Below are 18,830 nucleotides of genomic sequence, written 5' to 3'. Positions count from 1 at the left end.
TGCAGCGGCAATTTGAACATGTTACAGAGCATTAACCCCGCTAAGCAAAGATGATGTGAATTCCGCCACTGAAAACTTCTGCCATATGTAAACCTCAGCGATGGTCGTTTAAATGATCGACGATCTGACCAATCCCACTGGCAGACAGCGTCAACTAAAACGGCGCAAAGACCGGTATTACAAACGTCCAGCAAACGCTGCACATTGTCGCCAAAAACTCATTATGTCAGACTCATTATGTCAAGATTTTAAAACACTGATTAGTTTTTGTTTTTCAAACTATCAACGAAAAAATAACTTAAAAATGATTAAGTCGGATCCTAAATCGTTTTGGAGATTCGTTGATGAGCAGCGGAAAGAACCCGTTCTGCCATCTACAATAGTTTTGAACGGTGAAATTGGGAATAATTCACAAAATTTCTGTAAATTATTCGCTTCTAAGTTTGCAAGTGTGTTTGCGGTGAGACTCTGTCCTCATGGCAGAAAAATATCCCTGCTAACAAGAGCCTTATTAATCTCTGATCTTCTATCGGAACGCATTGATTCTTTAGCATTACTGGAGCGAGTCAACATTGGAGTACAGTTTAGAAAGTTACGCGCGAACGTTCTTCTGAGAGTGCTCTTTTGACGAACCAATTACACCGCTAAAGCCGCTATCACGGCACTAACAAGGACTCTTCAATCATGTATTGCACTTGTTTGGCTGCCCTCTGCCTCAGACAATACTGGGGAATTGATTCCTGCAGTTATTAGAAGAACTTAGTTTAAGTTTCCATCATTGGGGCTGATTGCAGGCATGTTTCTGTGTGAGTTAAATAAATATGCTAAATAAATTGCTAGTTTTTCCGCTTTCGGTCTGTTCGTAAAGTCATTCGCTCGCTTGAGTACTACTTAGTGACAAAATCTTCCCACGATTTTTGTTCCGTGTAACATGATTTCTTTCCGTGACGCTGCTCTTGATTCCTGGAATCGCCTGAGTGCTGTTGGTCTATCTGGATAGAAAATCTCTTGGCATAGAAGACTCGAGATGCTTTCTACGTTGGTTAACGGCCTGCTTCATGTATCTTATGCTTTTTTTGCGTGACCCCGAAACTGAGTCAGGTTTCATCCCCTAACCGCTTTCAGTTCGTGCATTTCGACAGAAGCTCGGGTTAGAACGTGACCCAGTTTCGCTTCAAGCCAAAATGACATTAATCATTAACGTGTCATATCTTCCAGCCCATTTCCTATTGAATATCGTTACAGCATATATAATTGGTTATGGGTAATGGCATAAGGTCATTCGGCGTAAGGTCATTTAGTATAACGTACATTTGGCATAACGGTTATTTGTCATATCGGTCATTTGGCTTAATTTTAAGAATTTATCACATTGAAGGTCATTGGCATAATTTCTAATTTTGCGTAAAGTGAGTGATTTGCCATAACAGACATTTGGCATAATGGTAATTTGGCATAATTTTGAGGGCAGTGGCAATCTCCCGGACGTGTTGTCGTTAACGTCCAATATTTTTCAGTTTTCCAGTGATATACAGTATATTCAACAGAAAAATGAAGTAAATATTTGAGCAGGTCGTTTTTCCTGTTGAGATACGTGTTGGTAGGTTGAAATATTGCTAGAAAAGTGTGATATTGTATAGTGAATTACCGTCACAACTTTGCCATTGAAGTATGTGAAGCAAGCCGCCAAAAAATACGCCCGTTCGTTCCGCTTAGTGCCTACAACGCCATCTGGACCTGAGTAGTTGATGTAACAATTTCACGGATGGAGGAGAATGCCTCACAGAAGTCTCATGAATTCATTCATTCAGAGCTGGTGAGATCGTTTCATGTCATTTTTCAATGCTTCATAAATCTTTTCCTTTTTGTAAATGCGTGCTTGAATCCAAAAGTTTTCATTCTGGAAGTGCGAATATATTGCAAATATCCAATTGATACGTGGATGTATTCGCGCGAGGCTTATTGTATATGAAGGCGTACAGTAGAGTTATCGCCTTTCATTGCCAGGGCTAAACATGCGTACATCTATCGATGAAAACAAATATATCATTACATAGATACAGACAAGTTTCTTCCATAAAAGCACTGCCGGTCAGTGCAAAGTGGATTGTATACACACACAGGCCCATGATGTCCGGCCTTCAAACAGGCGACTGCAACGAAGTCACAGTGAAGGTAACGCAAATTAACCTCAACCACTGCGACACAGCACAACATTTGCGGCGGCAATCTGTAGCGGAGTCTAAATGCGATATAGCTATCATCTCGGACCCTTACCGTATCGCGGCCAGCGATGGAAACTGAATAGCTGATAACGCAAAATCAGCGGTGATTTGGAATTACGGGGAGATATCCATTTCAGGAAGTGGTTTATCGTGTTGATGAAGGCTTCGTAATCGTCAAAATCAATGGAGTCTTCTTCTGCAGCTGCTACGCACCTCCGCGGTGGACGACCGATCGATTCACAGAAACGCTTGATAAGCTGACAAACGAGCTTATCGAGTGTCGTTATAGCCGGCGATTTCAACGCTTGGGCAGTAAAATGGACATCCGCTTTACCAACTCAAGGGGGAGTAGTGTACTCGAGGCCTTTGCAAAGCTGAACGTAGAAGTTGCAAACGATGGTATAACCAGCATCTACCGCCACGAAGGACGACATTCAGTTATTGAGATTACCTTTTGCAGGCCCAGGCTGGTTGGAAGTTTAAATTGGAGAGTTTGCGAGGGGTACACCCACAGCGGTCATCAAGCGATCCGGTACACTATCGAAAGCAATAGACAGTCGGAAGCGCGTGTGATCCAATCAAACGAGCGGAGGTGGAAAACAACGAAGTTCGACACGGGAGTCTTTGTCGAGGCGTTGAGGAGTGACTGCAATCACATTGACTTCAGTGCAGGCGAAGTGACAACGGCATTAGCAAGAGCGTGCGATGCAACCATGCCAAGAGAAGATAAACCAATGTACAGTCGCCGCCCAGCTTTCTGGTGGAATTCGGCGATTGCCGGACTTAACAAAGAAATCAAGCCCAGTAAGCAAGCTTGTCTAGAAGAGCTTTACCGCAACGCCAATTCAAATCCGTGGGGCGACGCCTATAGAGTTGCCATGGCGAAGATAAGAGGACCGGCAGTACCACCCGATAGGTGCCCGGAGAGGATTAGAGTCATCGTAGAAGCGCTATTTGCACAGCATGATCTGACAGCCTGGCCGCCCACGCCATACGGAACGCAGTATGACTTCGAAGAAGAAGTTCGGGTAACCAACGAGGAGCTGATTGTGGTGGAAAAAGCCTTGAGAACCCCTGAGAAGGCCCCGTGACCAGACGGTATCCCCAACGTGGCTCTGAAAACAGCAATCCTATCGAAACCGTATATGTTAAGTACCGCGTTGCAAAAGTGCATCAACGATGGTGACTTCCCCGACATCTGGAAGCGACAAAAGCTAGTGCTGTTGCCGAAACCAGGCAAGCCTCCTGGAGATCCTGCAGCATGCAGGCCGATTTATCTGTTGGATACAGTCGGCAAGGTGCTTGAAAGAGTAATCCTTAGCAGGTTTACAACATACACAGAGGGAGAGAATGGACTACCCAATGTGCAGTTCGGTTTCCGGAAATCTACCGTGGATGCCATACGAAGGGTCGTGGAAACTATGGAGGCTGCGCAGAAGCGAAAGAGGCGAGGTAACCGCTACTGCGGATTGTTTACACTGGACGTACAAAACGCCTTCAACAGCGCTAGTTGGGCCGTAATCGTCAATTTGCTGCACAGACTGAGAGTTCCCGACTACCTCTAGGATTCTGAGGAGCTACTTCCAGAACCGGTAACTGGTCCACGAAACTGACGCCGGAAAAGAAGTGTAACCGTAACAGCGGGCGTTCCACAGGATTCCATACCCGGCCCAACTTTTTGGAATGCTATGTATGACGGAGTGCAGTGTCGGTTTTGCTGACGACGTGGTGATCGGCGAATCACTAGAGGAAGTAGAAGTACACCCAACGGAGACAATAGATGTTGTGGAAGACTGGATGCGCGAGAAGAAGCTGACGTTAGCTCACCACAAAACCGAGATGGTTTTGATAAGCAACCGAAAAGCATTGCAGTAGGCAAGAATTTCGGTCGGAGTGTATCATCAACTCAAATCGGGAAGTTAGACAACTGGGAGTGATGATAGACTACCGGCTAAGCTTCAATACCCACATCGACCACGCATGCGGGAGGGCCATAAATGTGATGTCGGCACTATCTCGGATCACGCCAAACAGTTCGGCGATCAGCAGCAGTAAAAAGCGACTACTGGCGAGTGTCTCCACATCGGTGCTCGGATACGCAGGACCTGCTTGGGTGACGACACTGTAGGAACACATCTTGGCTGAATAGCACGTCCAGGCTGATGGCCATGCGGGTGTCTAGCGCCAACTATCTCGTCACAGGTAGCCTACGTGATAACTGGAACTATGCCCACAAACCTCCTACTCGCAGAAGATAGCGAGTGTTATAGGAATCGAGGCACGAGAGGAGTCCGTAAACGAGCCTTTTTGATGTATATTTTCAGAAAACACATCCAAATCATAAAGTTTGTTCGAAGACTTCGTGAAAAAATACCAAGTCTGTTTGTCCCATTGTTGATATTCTACGCATAATTGTCCCACTAACAAAAATCCCAAAGAAGTGCGCAATAAAAAAATAATTACGTAGCGTTTAGTTAAGAAGTACATTACGCTAGATGTCGGGCACTGAAAAAATTGATGGAAAAATACAGGATCATTAAAAATGGCAGTGGCAATATTAATCACAGCAGTGAGAACAATCCTGTAAAGCTCTTCATTACTATCGTCGCTTGCATAACATGGCAAACGCATCTAGGATAATGAGCCTATTTTCGCAATGTTTCTATTATCACGCTACCCATTTGAAGCCGTTGGTTAGTGCAGCGTTTGCTATCTTTGTTCAACAAATTGGATCAAATGGTAGGGCGACAATTGGAGCACTCGATTGGAACTTTAGTTGCGATCAAACACTAACATTTCATCGTTTTTAGGCCATTTGTGTTATTAGATTGGTTCTTAAGAACGAAGCAAGGTTGTGAATGCCAAATTAATGCACTCCATCGAGTGTAGGCAGAGTTATTAATGATCTTGTGAGGTACCCTTCTAAATAGTGTAAAAATAGGTACTTTACCCTATGTCCAATTTTGATAAAGCAACAAATCTCCCGAGTAACAGAAAAACTCACGACATACACTTTTGTAAAAAAATGAGTTATGAGCATCATTTACATAGATCGTTATGGGACTGATATGCATAGAACTTTCCGGTTTCCGCTCGATTTCTCGGCATAACAGTCCCACTTAACATTTTTCTTAAAAACTAACGTTAATTGAATCTCTATAATAAAAAACTGGACTGATTATAATGAAAACGATTGCCATGAACGTAATTTTGGACAATAAAGCTTTATTTTTTACACCGTATCCCTCCAGATGGCTAATACAATTTTCATCTTCAATCGCGTTTTTCTCAGTTACCAGTTTTGCAACATGGGACAATTGGGCGTAGAACGGCAGTTTACCACCAAGTAAAAAATACACACACAATGGTAATTGAGCATAATTTTGAGAAGTGATAGGATTTACAATTGGATCACAGGTTTGCTTGCGTCCGTTTTGCTAAACCTCCATTATGCCAAATGGCCCGCTCCCTATATCTCAGGTTATTTGGCATAAAGCAATTTGGCGCCCGTTTGACATGAACCCGTTTGACATGAACCCGTTTGACATGAGCCCGTTTGACATAAGTCCGTTTGACATAAGTCCGTTTGTTATGAGCCCGTTTGACATGAGTTCGTTTGACATGAGTTCGTTTGACATCCCGATCAGAAACACATAACAAAAATATTTCAGAGCTATATCTCGTATTGTTACTTGTTATAAATTTCTGTAATTTTAACTACCGTTAGACCTAATTTATAACACAATATGTTACAAAAAATGTGTTCTATTATAATCTTGTTATTTCATTCTGATCGGGATGTGCCCGTATGACATACAGTCGTTTGGCATAAGTCATTTGGCACAAACAAGGGAGGGAAAGCAGTGTAAATGCATTAAACGGCAGCATCCATAGCGTCGGAAGCGGTGACACTTCACAAGCAAACTTTTGATCCACTCGAATGCCCGGTTTACTCAAATATAAGGGCTATGGTTAGTTTAAGTCCCACTGAGCGGTACCGACGTCGGACGACCCTGAAAGGAAAGCGATGTGACCGAGCCACATTAGACAGCAGCAGGAATTCGTTTCAGCTCAGTGTTTATGCCAAATGTCTAAATGATGCTAAACGGTCATTATGCCAATTGACTATATGCCAAATGAATAACAATAGAGCTTCCATCTCGGGTATGTATGTCCCATGAAATTGTGTTTTCTCATTCCCGAGATTCGGGAATATCGGGAATTTTTTTTTATTCCAAAAGACACGTTCTTCAAAAGAAATTCTGCAGCCAAAATCTTGACCGGCAAACACTTGGAGAGGGTAGTAATTGTAAAATATATTTTTTCAACTGCTTCGCAGAATAATGTGCTATATATCTGATCTCTGTAAAATGCAGTTATTTTCCGTGATTTGTTGAGGTTACTCAAGTTCTTGCTAGAAATGCTCATGTTTTCATGCCAAAATGGACAAATTTTCCAACTATTGCCTCGAAGCATTGCTAAACAGTAGCGTTAGTAGTGCGCATGGTATCTTCGCAATCGATGAACCGATTGATCTGATTTTTGAACCGCTATTTCTTATTTTAATAACTAGGTCTTTAATAAAAGGGTTTGCAAACAAAGATTAGTTTTTTAGTAGTTTTCAAAAATTGGGATGGTTTGTAGATATATTGTGCTTAACGCAAATGCTACTTAAAATAAGGAAAGTCTCTAGAACGTCCGCAGAAATATTCGGTCGGTTAATCGAATGTATATATCGTCCAACAATTGTAATGGAAATTCTTGGACGAAGGTGTAAGAAGCAACCAGGCAAGCCTCGTCGTTAAATTGCCAAACTGTGATGTTAACTTCTTTCACCTTCTATCGTTGATTTCCGTGCATCAAGTAGGATACGAAGACAGTGGTCTTTACTGCACCCGGATATAATAAACCAATGATTGAAATGATTTTCTATCAATGAAATCTGCATTTAGCGTATCCTAATTCCACGTATCAATTCCGTAATAGGATCAGGAGATTAAATATATTTTAGAATAGTCTTACTTCATTAATACTTTTACCTAGTGGAACACAAGCAAACAATAAAAATATCAGCGGTATGACTAAAATTCCGTGTCTATTAATGCGAAACACGAATGCGTCTAATATTAAAAAATAACCGGAGCGGTAATCTGTAAGAAAAACACTGAACTAAAAAAGCATATACATATGAAAACCCGGTAATTTAGACTAGACGTTTGCGTAACTGCACATTTCGCCACATATGTTAATCGGGAAGAATCATTTCATAATTAATATCAATTGTCCTATTTGCTTTCCATGTTTTGCCGGCCTGGAGTCAAAAATACTGCTCCTTATTCAGATGACCTTGAATAAGTTCATGATACATAGAAGGACGATTGAGTTGATTGTTGTATTTACGACCGACTTTTAATTTCAAGAAACATGTTTCATTTCATGTCTGGAACTATATCTAGTTTGGGACTGACCTAAACCGGTATTAATAAAATATCTGTTGATCTAATAAAGAGTTTTGCTATTAAGGACAGCATATTAGCTATGGGGCGTCTGTCACGCTCATGCTCAATGCTGGTATTTAATTGACATTGCTTTGCGCATGGAAACCTCTCGACCTTTTTTTATTTAACTGGAATGTGGCTGACTACGTTTATTTTATTTCTCTGTTTTGACGGACAGTTATTTTCTGCGTCAGCAAACTAATTGCGTACTCTGGTGTTAGAGTACGCTTTTTGAGGAAACGTTTATTTTTTATATACTAATTTGGTTGAGGTTCACTTTTTAACCCTTAAACTCATATTGTTGCCTTTTCGCGACATACCACGATTTTTGTGATTTAAAACCTCAACAAGAGGTATATATCGTATGATGCGACGATATATGCCTCTTGTTGAATACGATTCGTATCCATCACGAAAAATGACTACCAAGGAGAAATGAAACTAAGATCCAGTAACCCAAACACCATAGTTATGGATTAACAATTGCTGGGAGCCACTACACACATTTTTACGCAATTATACGAACTGACTGATTATCAAAGTTGGTACCATATTAATATTCAAAAGCCCTACTTTCGAGGACAGCCGTTTATAGGAAAATGGTCGTCGAGTTAGGTCGACGTTTTCCCGCATCTGTATTTTTTATATCATTTAATGCAGAAAATTTCGATATTTCAGTGTATGCTTTAGCCTACATCTATTAATTAGATCTCCTGGTTAAACAGTTGTATTCAAATAAATTACCTTTGTACGATATGCTGCGATCAATTCAAACAAAAATGCAACTTCTCTAATAAAATCATTATTTGTATCGCTTCCCAGGATCTACCAAATGCAATGAACGCCGCAGAGATCACCGATAAGCTGGGCCTGCATTCGCTGAGAAACCGCAACTGGTACATTCAGGCGACCTGCGCAACCAGCGGCGACGGTCTGTACGAGGGTCTCGACTGGCTGTCCAACCAGCTGAAGAATGCTAATCGTTAAGGAAGGGAACTAAAGCAAGAAGAGCAGCCTCGACAGGACGCGCGGTGCAGGACGCGAACTAGCAGTGCGAGCGAGCGAGATCGAGATACATATTAAGCAAGAGCGAAAGAGAAGAGAAGAAAAGCTCCGAAGAAGATGAAGATAACGATGATGAGATAGGGAAACCAACAAATAATGTAGCAAAAAAACAAAAAAACACAGAAAACCAACTCCCTCTTAAAGAAAATAAGGAAAAACACTAAAATGCAGAAGCCAGCCAGGTGACGTGTGTGTGGATGATTATATAAAAAAGAAATAATATAAAGTAATATAATGATAAAAATAAAGGGAATCACACAGAAAAAAATACAAAAAACAGAAGCTGACGCGTATTGAATAATTTAGCATGTGAGAATAAAACATAAGCTAAGCTGTGCAAGAAATAGAGATACAAGTGAGCTGAAATAAAAGTTGGCAAAGGTGTAAGTGAAAAACAAACGAACAACTTGTGCTTATTATTGATTGTTCTGCGCAACCACAGCAGCGTCCCGTAGCTTTTTCGCAGCTGCGGTATGAAAAAAGAAGGCATTATCGGTCCTGTTATACTATTCTGAAACTTTCGTAAGGATCGCTTTTTACTATCATTCTGGCTTGTGCTGGCGGGAAATTGATTTCTACCCGTTGGGAATGCGTAAGTAAAGGCTGCCTCATCGTTTAGCGACAATTTATTTTTCCATTGTGCAAAGGGACTCGTTTATGTTTCACCTGTTCGAGGGTATATTAAAATTAACTAAAATAGTTTTTATTTATTATTGCTCCTTCCTTTATTAGTACTCGATTGATGACTAGTATACAGTTATTGAGAAGAAAAGAAACATTCGCATACGGATAAGAACACTAGAAGATGAGAGAAGATTTTGATTGCTTATATTTCGTGAAACGGATACGTCTAGGATGGCTTTTCAGCAAAGGCGATTTCTTTAGGATTCAATTCTTGACATTAAAACATTAAAATCACACAACATGCGTGCAAGTGCAACAAACGAAAACAAAAAAAAATGGAAGAGACTGCAGATATCACTGTCATGCCCTATTTCGGAGAAAATCCTTTCGCTTAGAAATGCAAAATAAAAAAAACGTAAGGGATTAAATCCGTGACAAATGGAAGTACAGACAGAGCTAATGACAGCAACAGTAACCAATAAAAGACGCTACCAAGTTGAAAAGAATCACTGTAACAGCATCAGCAGAAGAAACAAAAATATCCGGAAATGACATCCGAAAACGTTCATTCAGAATCAGTTTAAGGAAGAAATTACAGCTACAAGTGTAACAGTTACGTTTAATTAAGATGAATAAAACACTATATATAGACGAAGCGTTCGACTGTGGATTAAGGATGAAAAGAAATACCCGTTGCATTATCTGAAGGACAATTGGTCGGTGTTAAGTTAGACGGAACTAAGTGACAAAATATTGATTTCGAGAAAGCAGGTTTAAAGTTTGAATCGCAGCATCCTTTACATTATAATTGGAAATTAATTTTTGCCATAATTCTTGTTTATTGTTACATATTTCAAATCTGGCAAAAGTCGAATGTAGCTGACGAAATTCGTGGCCTTATTCTGCGCGGCGTGTGACATGAGGTGACTAAACTCACCTCACTTTACGTGACTTTTTTCACTCGATTCTTAGAGTCGACTCGGGTGAGGTGAGATTCTCCATTGCGGTTAAATGGCGTCTCACGTCACCCGAAATGACTCTTCAGAATTGGGTGAGAAAAGTCATGTAGATTGAGGTGAGATTAGTCGTCTCACGTCACACGCCGCGCAGAATAGGGCCGTCCTTATCCAGTGCTAGCATTATCTCATTTTTTATGTTTTGCGATTTAGTCAGGTCTGACCTGACACCAATCAGTTTCTGATATTTAAATAAAAAGTCGAGTGGGTCATGTCGGTTCGCCCAGGGTATGTTCTCATTTCTCGTGTTTATTATTATTTCTGTACGTCTTCTATACTGTCGTAATACGCATAATTGTCCCATGTTCTATGGGATTTCTTATCTATATATGAGACAATTATGCGTAAAGCGGCGGTATATACATTCCAAAGATACGAAAAATTACAATTCATCAAAGATAAAAAATAGTCGAATACTATTGCTGTCATCTATTCTGAGCGAACTGCTTTCCGCTCCTTGTGTTAATTTTTTTTTCTCGGCGTTGACCAGGGGTCCTACTCTCACAGTCACGTCACCTAGTGACTAGAAGAAAATTTCGTGACTGTGAGAATAGGGCCCCTGGGGTTTACTTTCGTTTGCTTGCTGATCGTTCCGTCTGCCTTCTGCCTCGCTTTTGGTTGCGTCCATGTCGTCGTCGCTAGAACAGCTTTGATTTTCGCTGTAGAGGTGTGCGCCGATGCATTTTTAATCGGCGGCGGCGTAAGCGACATTTTTGGCCGGCGGCGGCGGCGTTGGCGGCGTCACGCCGTTGGACCCTATCGGCGGCGGCGCGCCGGCGTGTGTCGGCGTGACTAATATTGACGCCTATATAACTAAAAAAAATTCTTGACAGTGCAATTCCTTTCCTAAATTTTCGGTTTCTATTGTAACAGACTTCACATCACATACAAACAAACGTTACAGCTTAAAGAAAATCTAAAAAAATCATCGCCCACGATGTACTAGCGACATCTGTTGAACATATTGCACAAAATGTAATTCTCGCAACCATATCAATTTTTTTTTCAACTGAAGCTCCAATAGTACCCAGCCACCCTGCTTGCTAAATGCAAGATAATAAATGAAAGGTGGAACTATTTTTACAGTTGTAAAATTTGAAGAACGAAATAGAAAAATTGTCGATGTCGCATACTACGACTTCGCATGTAATAATGATTGCAATGGACAAATTTGGAGAATGCAGAATAACGACTGTATTTCAATGACCCATAATAATTATTTATTGTTCTATATTTGGGAAATTAAGCAATGGTAAAACAGTTTGTTTTGTTTGAGGAAATTAATTGTTGTTGTCGTTTCATTGTTTTTTGTTTTTTTATTCATCTTTACCATAAGCCCGGGGACAATTGGCAGCTCCCATTAATTGAATTCATAAAAAAAATTTGGTGATGTCATGACGGGTCGAATGGAGCAAAATTTGAAAAAGGCGCATCCCATTTATTATTTTCCATATCTGTGGAAAATAATCAATTCAAGCATTTCTACCATTTCTTTTTGCTGCTAGAATTCTGATAAAAACACAAATTCTATTCAAAACGAATTGTTAAGCTTGGTGGTGATGTACTTTCATGGGCCAAAATGTTTTTTATTTACATTTCTCGAGATAAAAAGCACCAATGATTTAACGATTTCAAACTTCACACAACAAGAAAACCAAAACATGTTTAGGAAGGAAGAGAGCTGGTTGTTAAAAACAACGACTTCCAGCTAAATATATAATAAGATTTATGTAACTTTGCTGACGGTTTTCAGTTAGGGATAAATTTATTCTCTAATAATAGTTTTCTTTATTCATATTTTGGAATAAGCTTTTTCTAAATGTTGTTCTAGCCGCATTGACGGCGTTCATAACACACGTGACGAAACACGCTTTTCTCTTGAAACTTTTTCGTTTCGTTGTTCGTGGTACTCATACAGAGAAGACATACTAGCGCCACCATCAAATTGGTGGTGCATATATGAAACAAGCACTATCTGTCAAGTTGTCCCTGGGTTGTTTACCGTCGCTCTTTTAGAATCCCGCAGATATCAGGTACCCTAACACGAGGCGTTATTATCGGCATTACTGCGCAGAAATGTCACTTTTAATGATCGTGTAAGGACAGTTTTCAAGGTAGACACATTACTTCATTTTCCAGGCTGGTGTTTACTTTTACTTCTTGTAAGTACAAAATCGCCACGATGATAAGGAATACGATTCCCTGGGGGGTGGGCGTAGCGTAGTTGGTAAATCGATTGCCTTGTACGCAGCGCACCTGGGTTCGAGCCCCGACCCCGCACATAGGGTTAGAAATTTTTCTTAAGAGATTTTTCTAACCCGAAGAGGCGAATGATTTTAAGGTTAAAACCTCTATAATCAAAAATAAAAAAAAATACGATTCCCTGGCACTACATTTTCTTACAACGTACGATCTGCTTCTATCTTGAGTGCAAAGTATGCTCGATGTGCTGGAATCATACAGATCTACACCCTGACGAAACCTAAATATACAGTTACTATCAATCATAATCATTCCACGACTTGACGCGTTAGGTTGAAACTGACCACTAAACAAGCAGTTCCGGGGACCAACAAATTCTAATCCATTGCATACATTCGATACACCGAATCAATTAAATTACTAACATCCTGTTATGTGCTTACTCACCGATCGGCATCGTGTTGTAACTTAAGAAATGGTTGTGAACAACTCCCACCTTGGGCACTTCGACAAGAATGAATTTCACATTTCCGGCCCATATTGTTTGTTTTGGTTTGCATGGGATTAAAAAGACCGTAATGTTTTCGGGTGGGTGCGGAAACTAAGTAACGCATTTAGCTCTATGTCAAAATCTCTTCACTAACGCCACCGATTTGTAATTGAAATCGACCGTTTTTTACTACGAGTGATGAAAATTCATCTCGTGTTACGTCTTATTTGTCTGTGATACCGGGCTGGTGCAACTGACACTGAAAATCTTTCTTGAGCGGGGCTAGATCACACGATGAATAATTTATGAGACTAGAAATCTTACCCTCTGCTTCGCCACATCTGTGCACCAGCGTCGCGAAAAGTCAAGATCACTTTGCTCAACTATTCCTCGAGAAAAAAAAATTTAAAATAGGTCACGATTCAATAAATTATAAATAAACCTGGTATTGAAAATAATTTTTGTGCTTTCACAAAACTAGTTCACGCAAAAAAAGATGACATTATACTCAAATGTTTAGTAGGTGGTTGTGTCTGAATATGTTTAATAATTTTATGATTCTAATTCATAACTCGATGAAACATTGATTTGTATTAACTTTATTGACTAAAACAGTCAAGAATTGAACGACCTGCAACGATTTTCGTAAATTCTCGTCGTGTTATCGTGATATTTTAGTCTTGAGCTTACCGTTGGATTTTTTACACAGAGTCACGTGTCTTATAGTTTTCTAAATTATTTCACGGACATGAATTGTGGCTAGGTAATGTATTTTGCTCAGAACAGTTTCATTTAATTCTGAACATTTCTCTGAATTTTAATAAAGGAATAACAGGGTTACAGGTCCTAGTAATGTCTTTGTATCTAATGCTCGTGCCTATGAGACTGGTTGCTAGCAGTTGTACACAATAGCTCACATAGAAATTTCAAAACCAAAAAGCAGAGCGAATAATCCATGAATAATAGTCTGAATTACATCATGAACAGTTTCACGAGCTCGACTAGTGAATCGTGTGTAGCATATTTGGAATTAAGAATCGGTTAAAAAATCAACTGCGGTCCAGTTAAATTGATTACGTGCAAAGATTAGGATCAGGTATATAATCGTAAATTTCAGGCACATATATCTTGAAAGTGGAAGTTTTTTTTTATTTGTGGATCATTTCACGCACACGAATGGTGAATTGAAACTTATATGCTCACAATCATAACCAGTTGACGAAGCAAAAATGGATCTTTGAATTATATAACGAGTGTCGTATAATGGTTTTCGAGAAAATATCAAGATTATTTTAATTTTGTAATCCAATTGACGACCACTAATATCAAATACTGATCAAGATGTGATAAATCATGAATCAGTTAACGTCGTATATTCGGTCCATAGACAATGTTCCTAGATTTGTGGATAAAATTATGAGTCAACAATTTTAGAGTTCGCGAATTGTCGGCGCGGGAAAAATGCATCGGCGGCGCGCCGCCGGTCTACCGTTCGGCGTCGGCGTACGTTAAAAATCAACGGCGGCGGCGGCGTGGCGCGGCGGCGCGCAGGTCTATTTCGCTGCTAGATGTTTGGTTCTTTTTGTGTTTTCGAGTGACTCTGGTATAGCAGTCTTCTTTTTTGTTTATTTCATCCCTAGGTATGTTAGCTATTACTTTCGAGATCGGGTAATGAGCCTATTTTCGCCATGTTTCCATTATCACCCTATCCATTTGAAACCGTTGGTTAGAGCAGTGTCGGCCATCTTTGTTCAGCGCATTGGGTCAAATGGTATGGCGACAATTGGGAAACTCAAACTGGAGCTAGCGTTCTGCGAAAATTGGCGGATCGATATTTTTCGAGGGTTTGTAGTGTTATGTTTGTAGTGTTATGTTTGTTAGTCTGTGGTGCAGTTTCCGAAATAAAGGCTGGCAAATTTTCAATTTGACAATTTGAACTGCTGAATTTTCAACAAAGCGAATCTCAAATCTGAGTCTCAAATAAGAGTAAGAAGGTGAAAAGAAAACAGTTTAGAAAAGCGTGGAATAGGATCATATGAGCAAGCTAAGAGTTTCTTGACGACTTAACCTTTTGTCTTCTACCACAGGAGTCAGGATATTTGAAAAGTTTTATCAATGGTGAATCACCTGAGTCTGCGGCATACCCGGGTTGTGTAAAGTATCTTATACTATCGAAAGCAATGTTCAAATATTTACACTAATATTATAATATTATTTTTATAAACAGTGATGTATGTTCTCTATGGGTAATAAGATAAACAACGCGCAATGTTGGCAAATATTGAACAATAACAGACTTGCCGCTTCGTTACACATCACTAGTTTTTAGCTACCAGACAAAAGTCTAAAAATTGAATACCAACACATTTTAGCAACAGTTTCGTAATTAGATATATTTTGCACTATAGGGTAATGAGCTTATTTTCGCCATGTTTCTTCTATCACCCTACGCAAGTCGTTGGTTAGAGCGGCATCTGTCATCTTGGTTCAACGCGTTGATTTAAATGGTACGGGCAACAATATGGGCAATAGTTTTTGTTGCGCCAAACACGAGAATTTCACCGTTTTCAGGGCATTTGTTTTTTATGTTGGTTCTTAACAACAAAGCAAAGCTGTCGATGCCAACTTGTACGCTTTCCATCGATTGTAGGCCGAGTACTTAATGAATTTGAAAGGCACTCTCCCTAATTGGGTGAAAATAGGCACTTTACCATATGTTGTAGGCCTAACCGCTTGCTGTTATCAATCGTTGGCAACTGCTTAGTTAAATTTCACACCTTCCAAATGGTGTCATCGATTCATCATAATATAAACAGATAGCTTCTCTTGGCAACAGCACAGTTTGAACCGAGATTAGCACGTTTTTTGCAGATTCTGCAGCGCTTGCTTGTTTGTGTTGGAAATGTGGGCTTGGCATTAAGCAAACATGGCGGAGATTGATTGGAACAATATTGACACGATCGCTATTAAACGAAAATCACTTATTAGCACAATTAAATTAAAGAAAACAAATATTTTTGAACATTCAAAAAATAAAACATTGATTTATTTGCTTTAATGATAAAAGAATCTCGCCGCTTTCGTCACATTTTTTCTTAAATCTTCTCTGATGACGATGAGCTTCATAACAATTAAATCCCCACATCACAACTCCCTAAGTACATTCACAGAAAAAAAATGTTTCGAAAATCGTGAATAAAGTGCCATGAATTCTGGAACAATAACGTTTTTACGTTACGATCATGAAAAAACCTGTTTTAATCCACCTAGCGGTGCAATTGTGCCTTTCTCAATCATGAACACGAGAATGTTTGCGTTGTTTATATTCATTATAAGCTTTCAAATGCATATATTACATTTTATTATTATGCATGACATGACATGACATGAGTTCTAAAATTTTGTAAATGAAAAAACGGCCACGGTAATATTGAACTGAAAAAAGGTGCGAAATCGGCAAAGTCCCAAAAAGTCGATTTTTATAAATATAAAAATCGTGATAACCGGCCCTATTCTGCGCGGCGTGTGACGTGAGACGACTAAACTCACCTCACTTTACGTGACTTTTTTCACCCGATTCTGAGAGTCGACTCGGGTGAGGTGAGATTCCCCATTGCAGTTAAATAGGCGTCTCACGTCACCCGAAGTGACTCTTCAGAATCGGGTGAGAAAAGTCACGTAGAGTGAGGTGAGATTAGTCATCTCACGTCACACGCCGCGCAGAATAGGGCCGAACATAAAATCTCGACGTTTCATGCATTTTAAGGATGTAAAATTTGATTTCTGAAATTTCATGGGATCCCCCCTTTGAAAAAAATGTTGAGTTCCGGCTTATATGGGAATTTCATATGTGACCGGACGGTTCAATCTATATTTCCGGAACCATATAACCGATCCGTTTTATAGACATCTGTGGGGATAATATAGCTATCATTTGGGACTAAGTTTGAGAAAATCGGCACAACCATTTTCGAGAAACTGATATCAGTTTGCTAGTTTTGAAAGATGGCCGCTTTTCCCGGGCACTTCCGGAACCGTCTATGGTGGTCAATGTAGTCAACGAAAGTTTGTTTGGCCGTCGGTGACCTAGAACTGCAAATTAAAGTTGTTTGAGAGACATTTTAGCGAAATTTTTACCTTTTTTGCTTTCATCGGAGTATCGGTTTGAATCGCAATTTGCTATGTGATCGCACGCCACAACCCGTAACTCCGGAACCGGAAGTCGGTTCGGGATAAAATTCAATAGCCATGTACGGGGACGCAACATCTTTCATTTGAGAATAAGTTTAGTTGATTCGGTCTAGCCATCTCCGAGAAACCGATGTGACTGTTATTCTGAATTTGGATACTTCCACCGGCGCTTCCGGAACCGATGATGGTGGCTAATGTGACCAAAAAGACTTTGAATGGCTATTAGTGACCTAGTACTACAAATCGAAGTAGTTGTGGTCACATTTTGGAAAATTTTTCACCAGTATACATTCATTGCAGAATTTATTAAAATCGACATTTTCTACGTGATCGTGCTCATCACCCTGTAATTCCGGAACCGGAAGTAGGATCCATCAGACATTCAATAACAGCCTATGGGAACGATGTATAGAGTTGAGACTAACTTTGTCAAAATCGGTTCAGCTATCTGAGAAAAATGAATGACATTTTTGGTCACATACACACACAGACGCACATACCCAGCAAACCAGCAATCGTATATAAAAGTTTACAATAAATTACAAATAATGACAGACTAAATCAAAATTACAAATAGTGCAAGCAAAAATTATGTTTTGTTGTAAAAAGTTCACATAAAATGCCAATCTGTGATCGATATACAATTTTGACATGAAGTTATTTATTAGTCCACTACAACGTAAAACAAAATTGTACATGCAGAAATTTGGAAACATTGCATAGACTTTAATTTACAATTGGATTAAACTGCAAAATCGTTTAAAAAAATAGTCACCTCCTTATAGCACTTCGCAAATTCTCTGCCAGACTAGTTCAATATTTCAGCAATAAAAAATGGCTTGAGTAAAGAATGTAGGTTTTGATTTGACAGGTATAGAAGGTATCATTGGAGGGCCATATTTAGGTTGGATTATGGTATTTTTAGATCGTAATCACATAGCGATAAAAATGATCAAATATAATCGTTGCTTGACAGTGTATAAATAGGTGAGTACATAGCGGCTATGCTGGGAATACGAAGATCTCAGGTTCGAAACTGTGGAAGTAAATCGTAGCAGGTAATTTGATAATTGATGTTCCAGTAACTCCAAACTCACCCATGAAAAACATATCTACCAGTGTGGGCGTAACTATGTCTTATAGCAGAATTATAGAAATTTCATACTGATTTTTTATTTTCTTGTTATTTTTAAAATAATACTCCTTGTTACCACATTGAGGACCTTAAGCTGCATAAACCTTCATGTGTGATTGTAAAGTTGATCACATATAAACAGATAAGCTAGATGATTGTATAATGCTTCTGATGAGATCGAAATTCGTCGTAAATCACATAGTTCTACTATACCGATTTGTTCTACGTATATGGCCTCCACTTTTGTTCACATAGAAGCGATCTGTGCATTTTATACAATCAATTTATATCGTTTAATAGTACAGTTAATCAAATTGCAACTTATTAAAGTGAATCATAATGTTGGCTGGGTACGTACACACGCACAGACATTTGCCGAACTCG

General features: G+C 39.5%; 1 protein-coding gene across 4 annotated transcripts in view; it reads left to right on the top strand.

Moving 5' to 3' along the window:
- The window catches only part of LOC131687865 (ADP-ribosylation factor 1), a 29,938-nt gene extending 19,871 nt beyond the window's left edge, over nucleotides 1-10,067 (top strand). For all 4 annotated transcript variants that reach the window (XM_058971954.1, XM_058971953.1, XM_058971955.1 and 1 more), the window contains one exon: nucleotides 8,546-10,067. In XM_058971954.1, coding sequence (XP_058827937.1) covers nucleotides 8,546-8,710 — 165 coding nt within the window. In that variant the 3' untranslated portion in view covers nucleotides 8,711-10,067. The remainder of the gene's footprint in view (nucleotides 1-8,545) is intronic.
- Nucleotides 10,068-18,830: the final 8,763 nt, after the last annotated feature.

The sequence above is a fragment of the Topomyia yanbarensis genome, chromosome 3 (genome assembly GCF_030247195.1).
Source record: "Topomyia yanbarensis strain Yona2022 chromosome 3, ASM3024719v1, whole genome shotgun sequence".
Lineage (NCBI taxonomy): Eukaryota > Metazoa > Arthropoda > Insecta > Diptera > Culicidae > Topomyia > Topomyia yanbarensis.
Note: the sequence above shows the minus strand (reverse complement) of the source record. Positions and strands in the feature narration are given on the sequence as shown.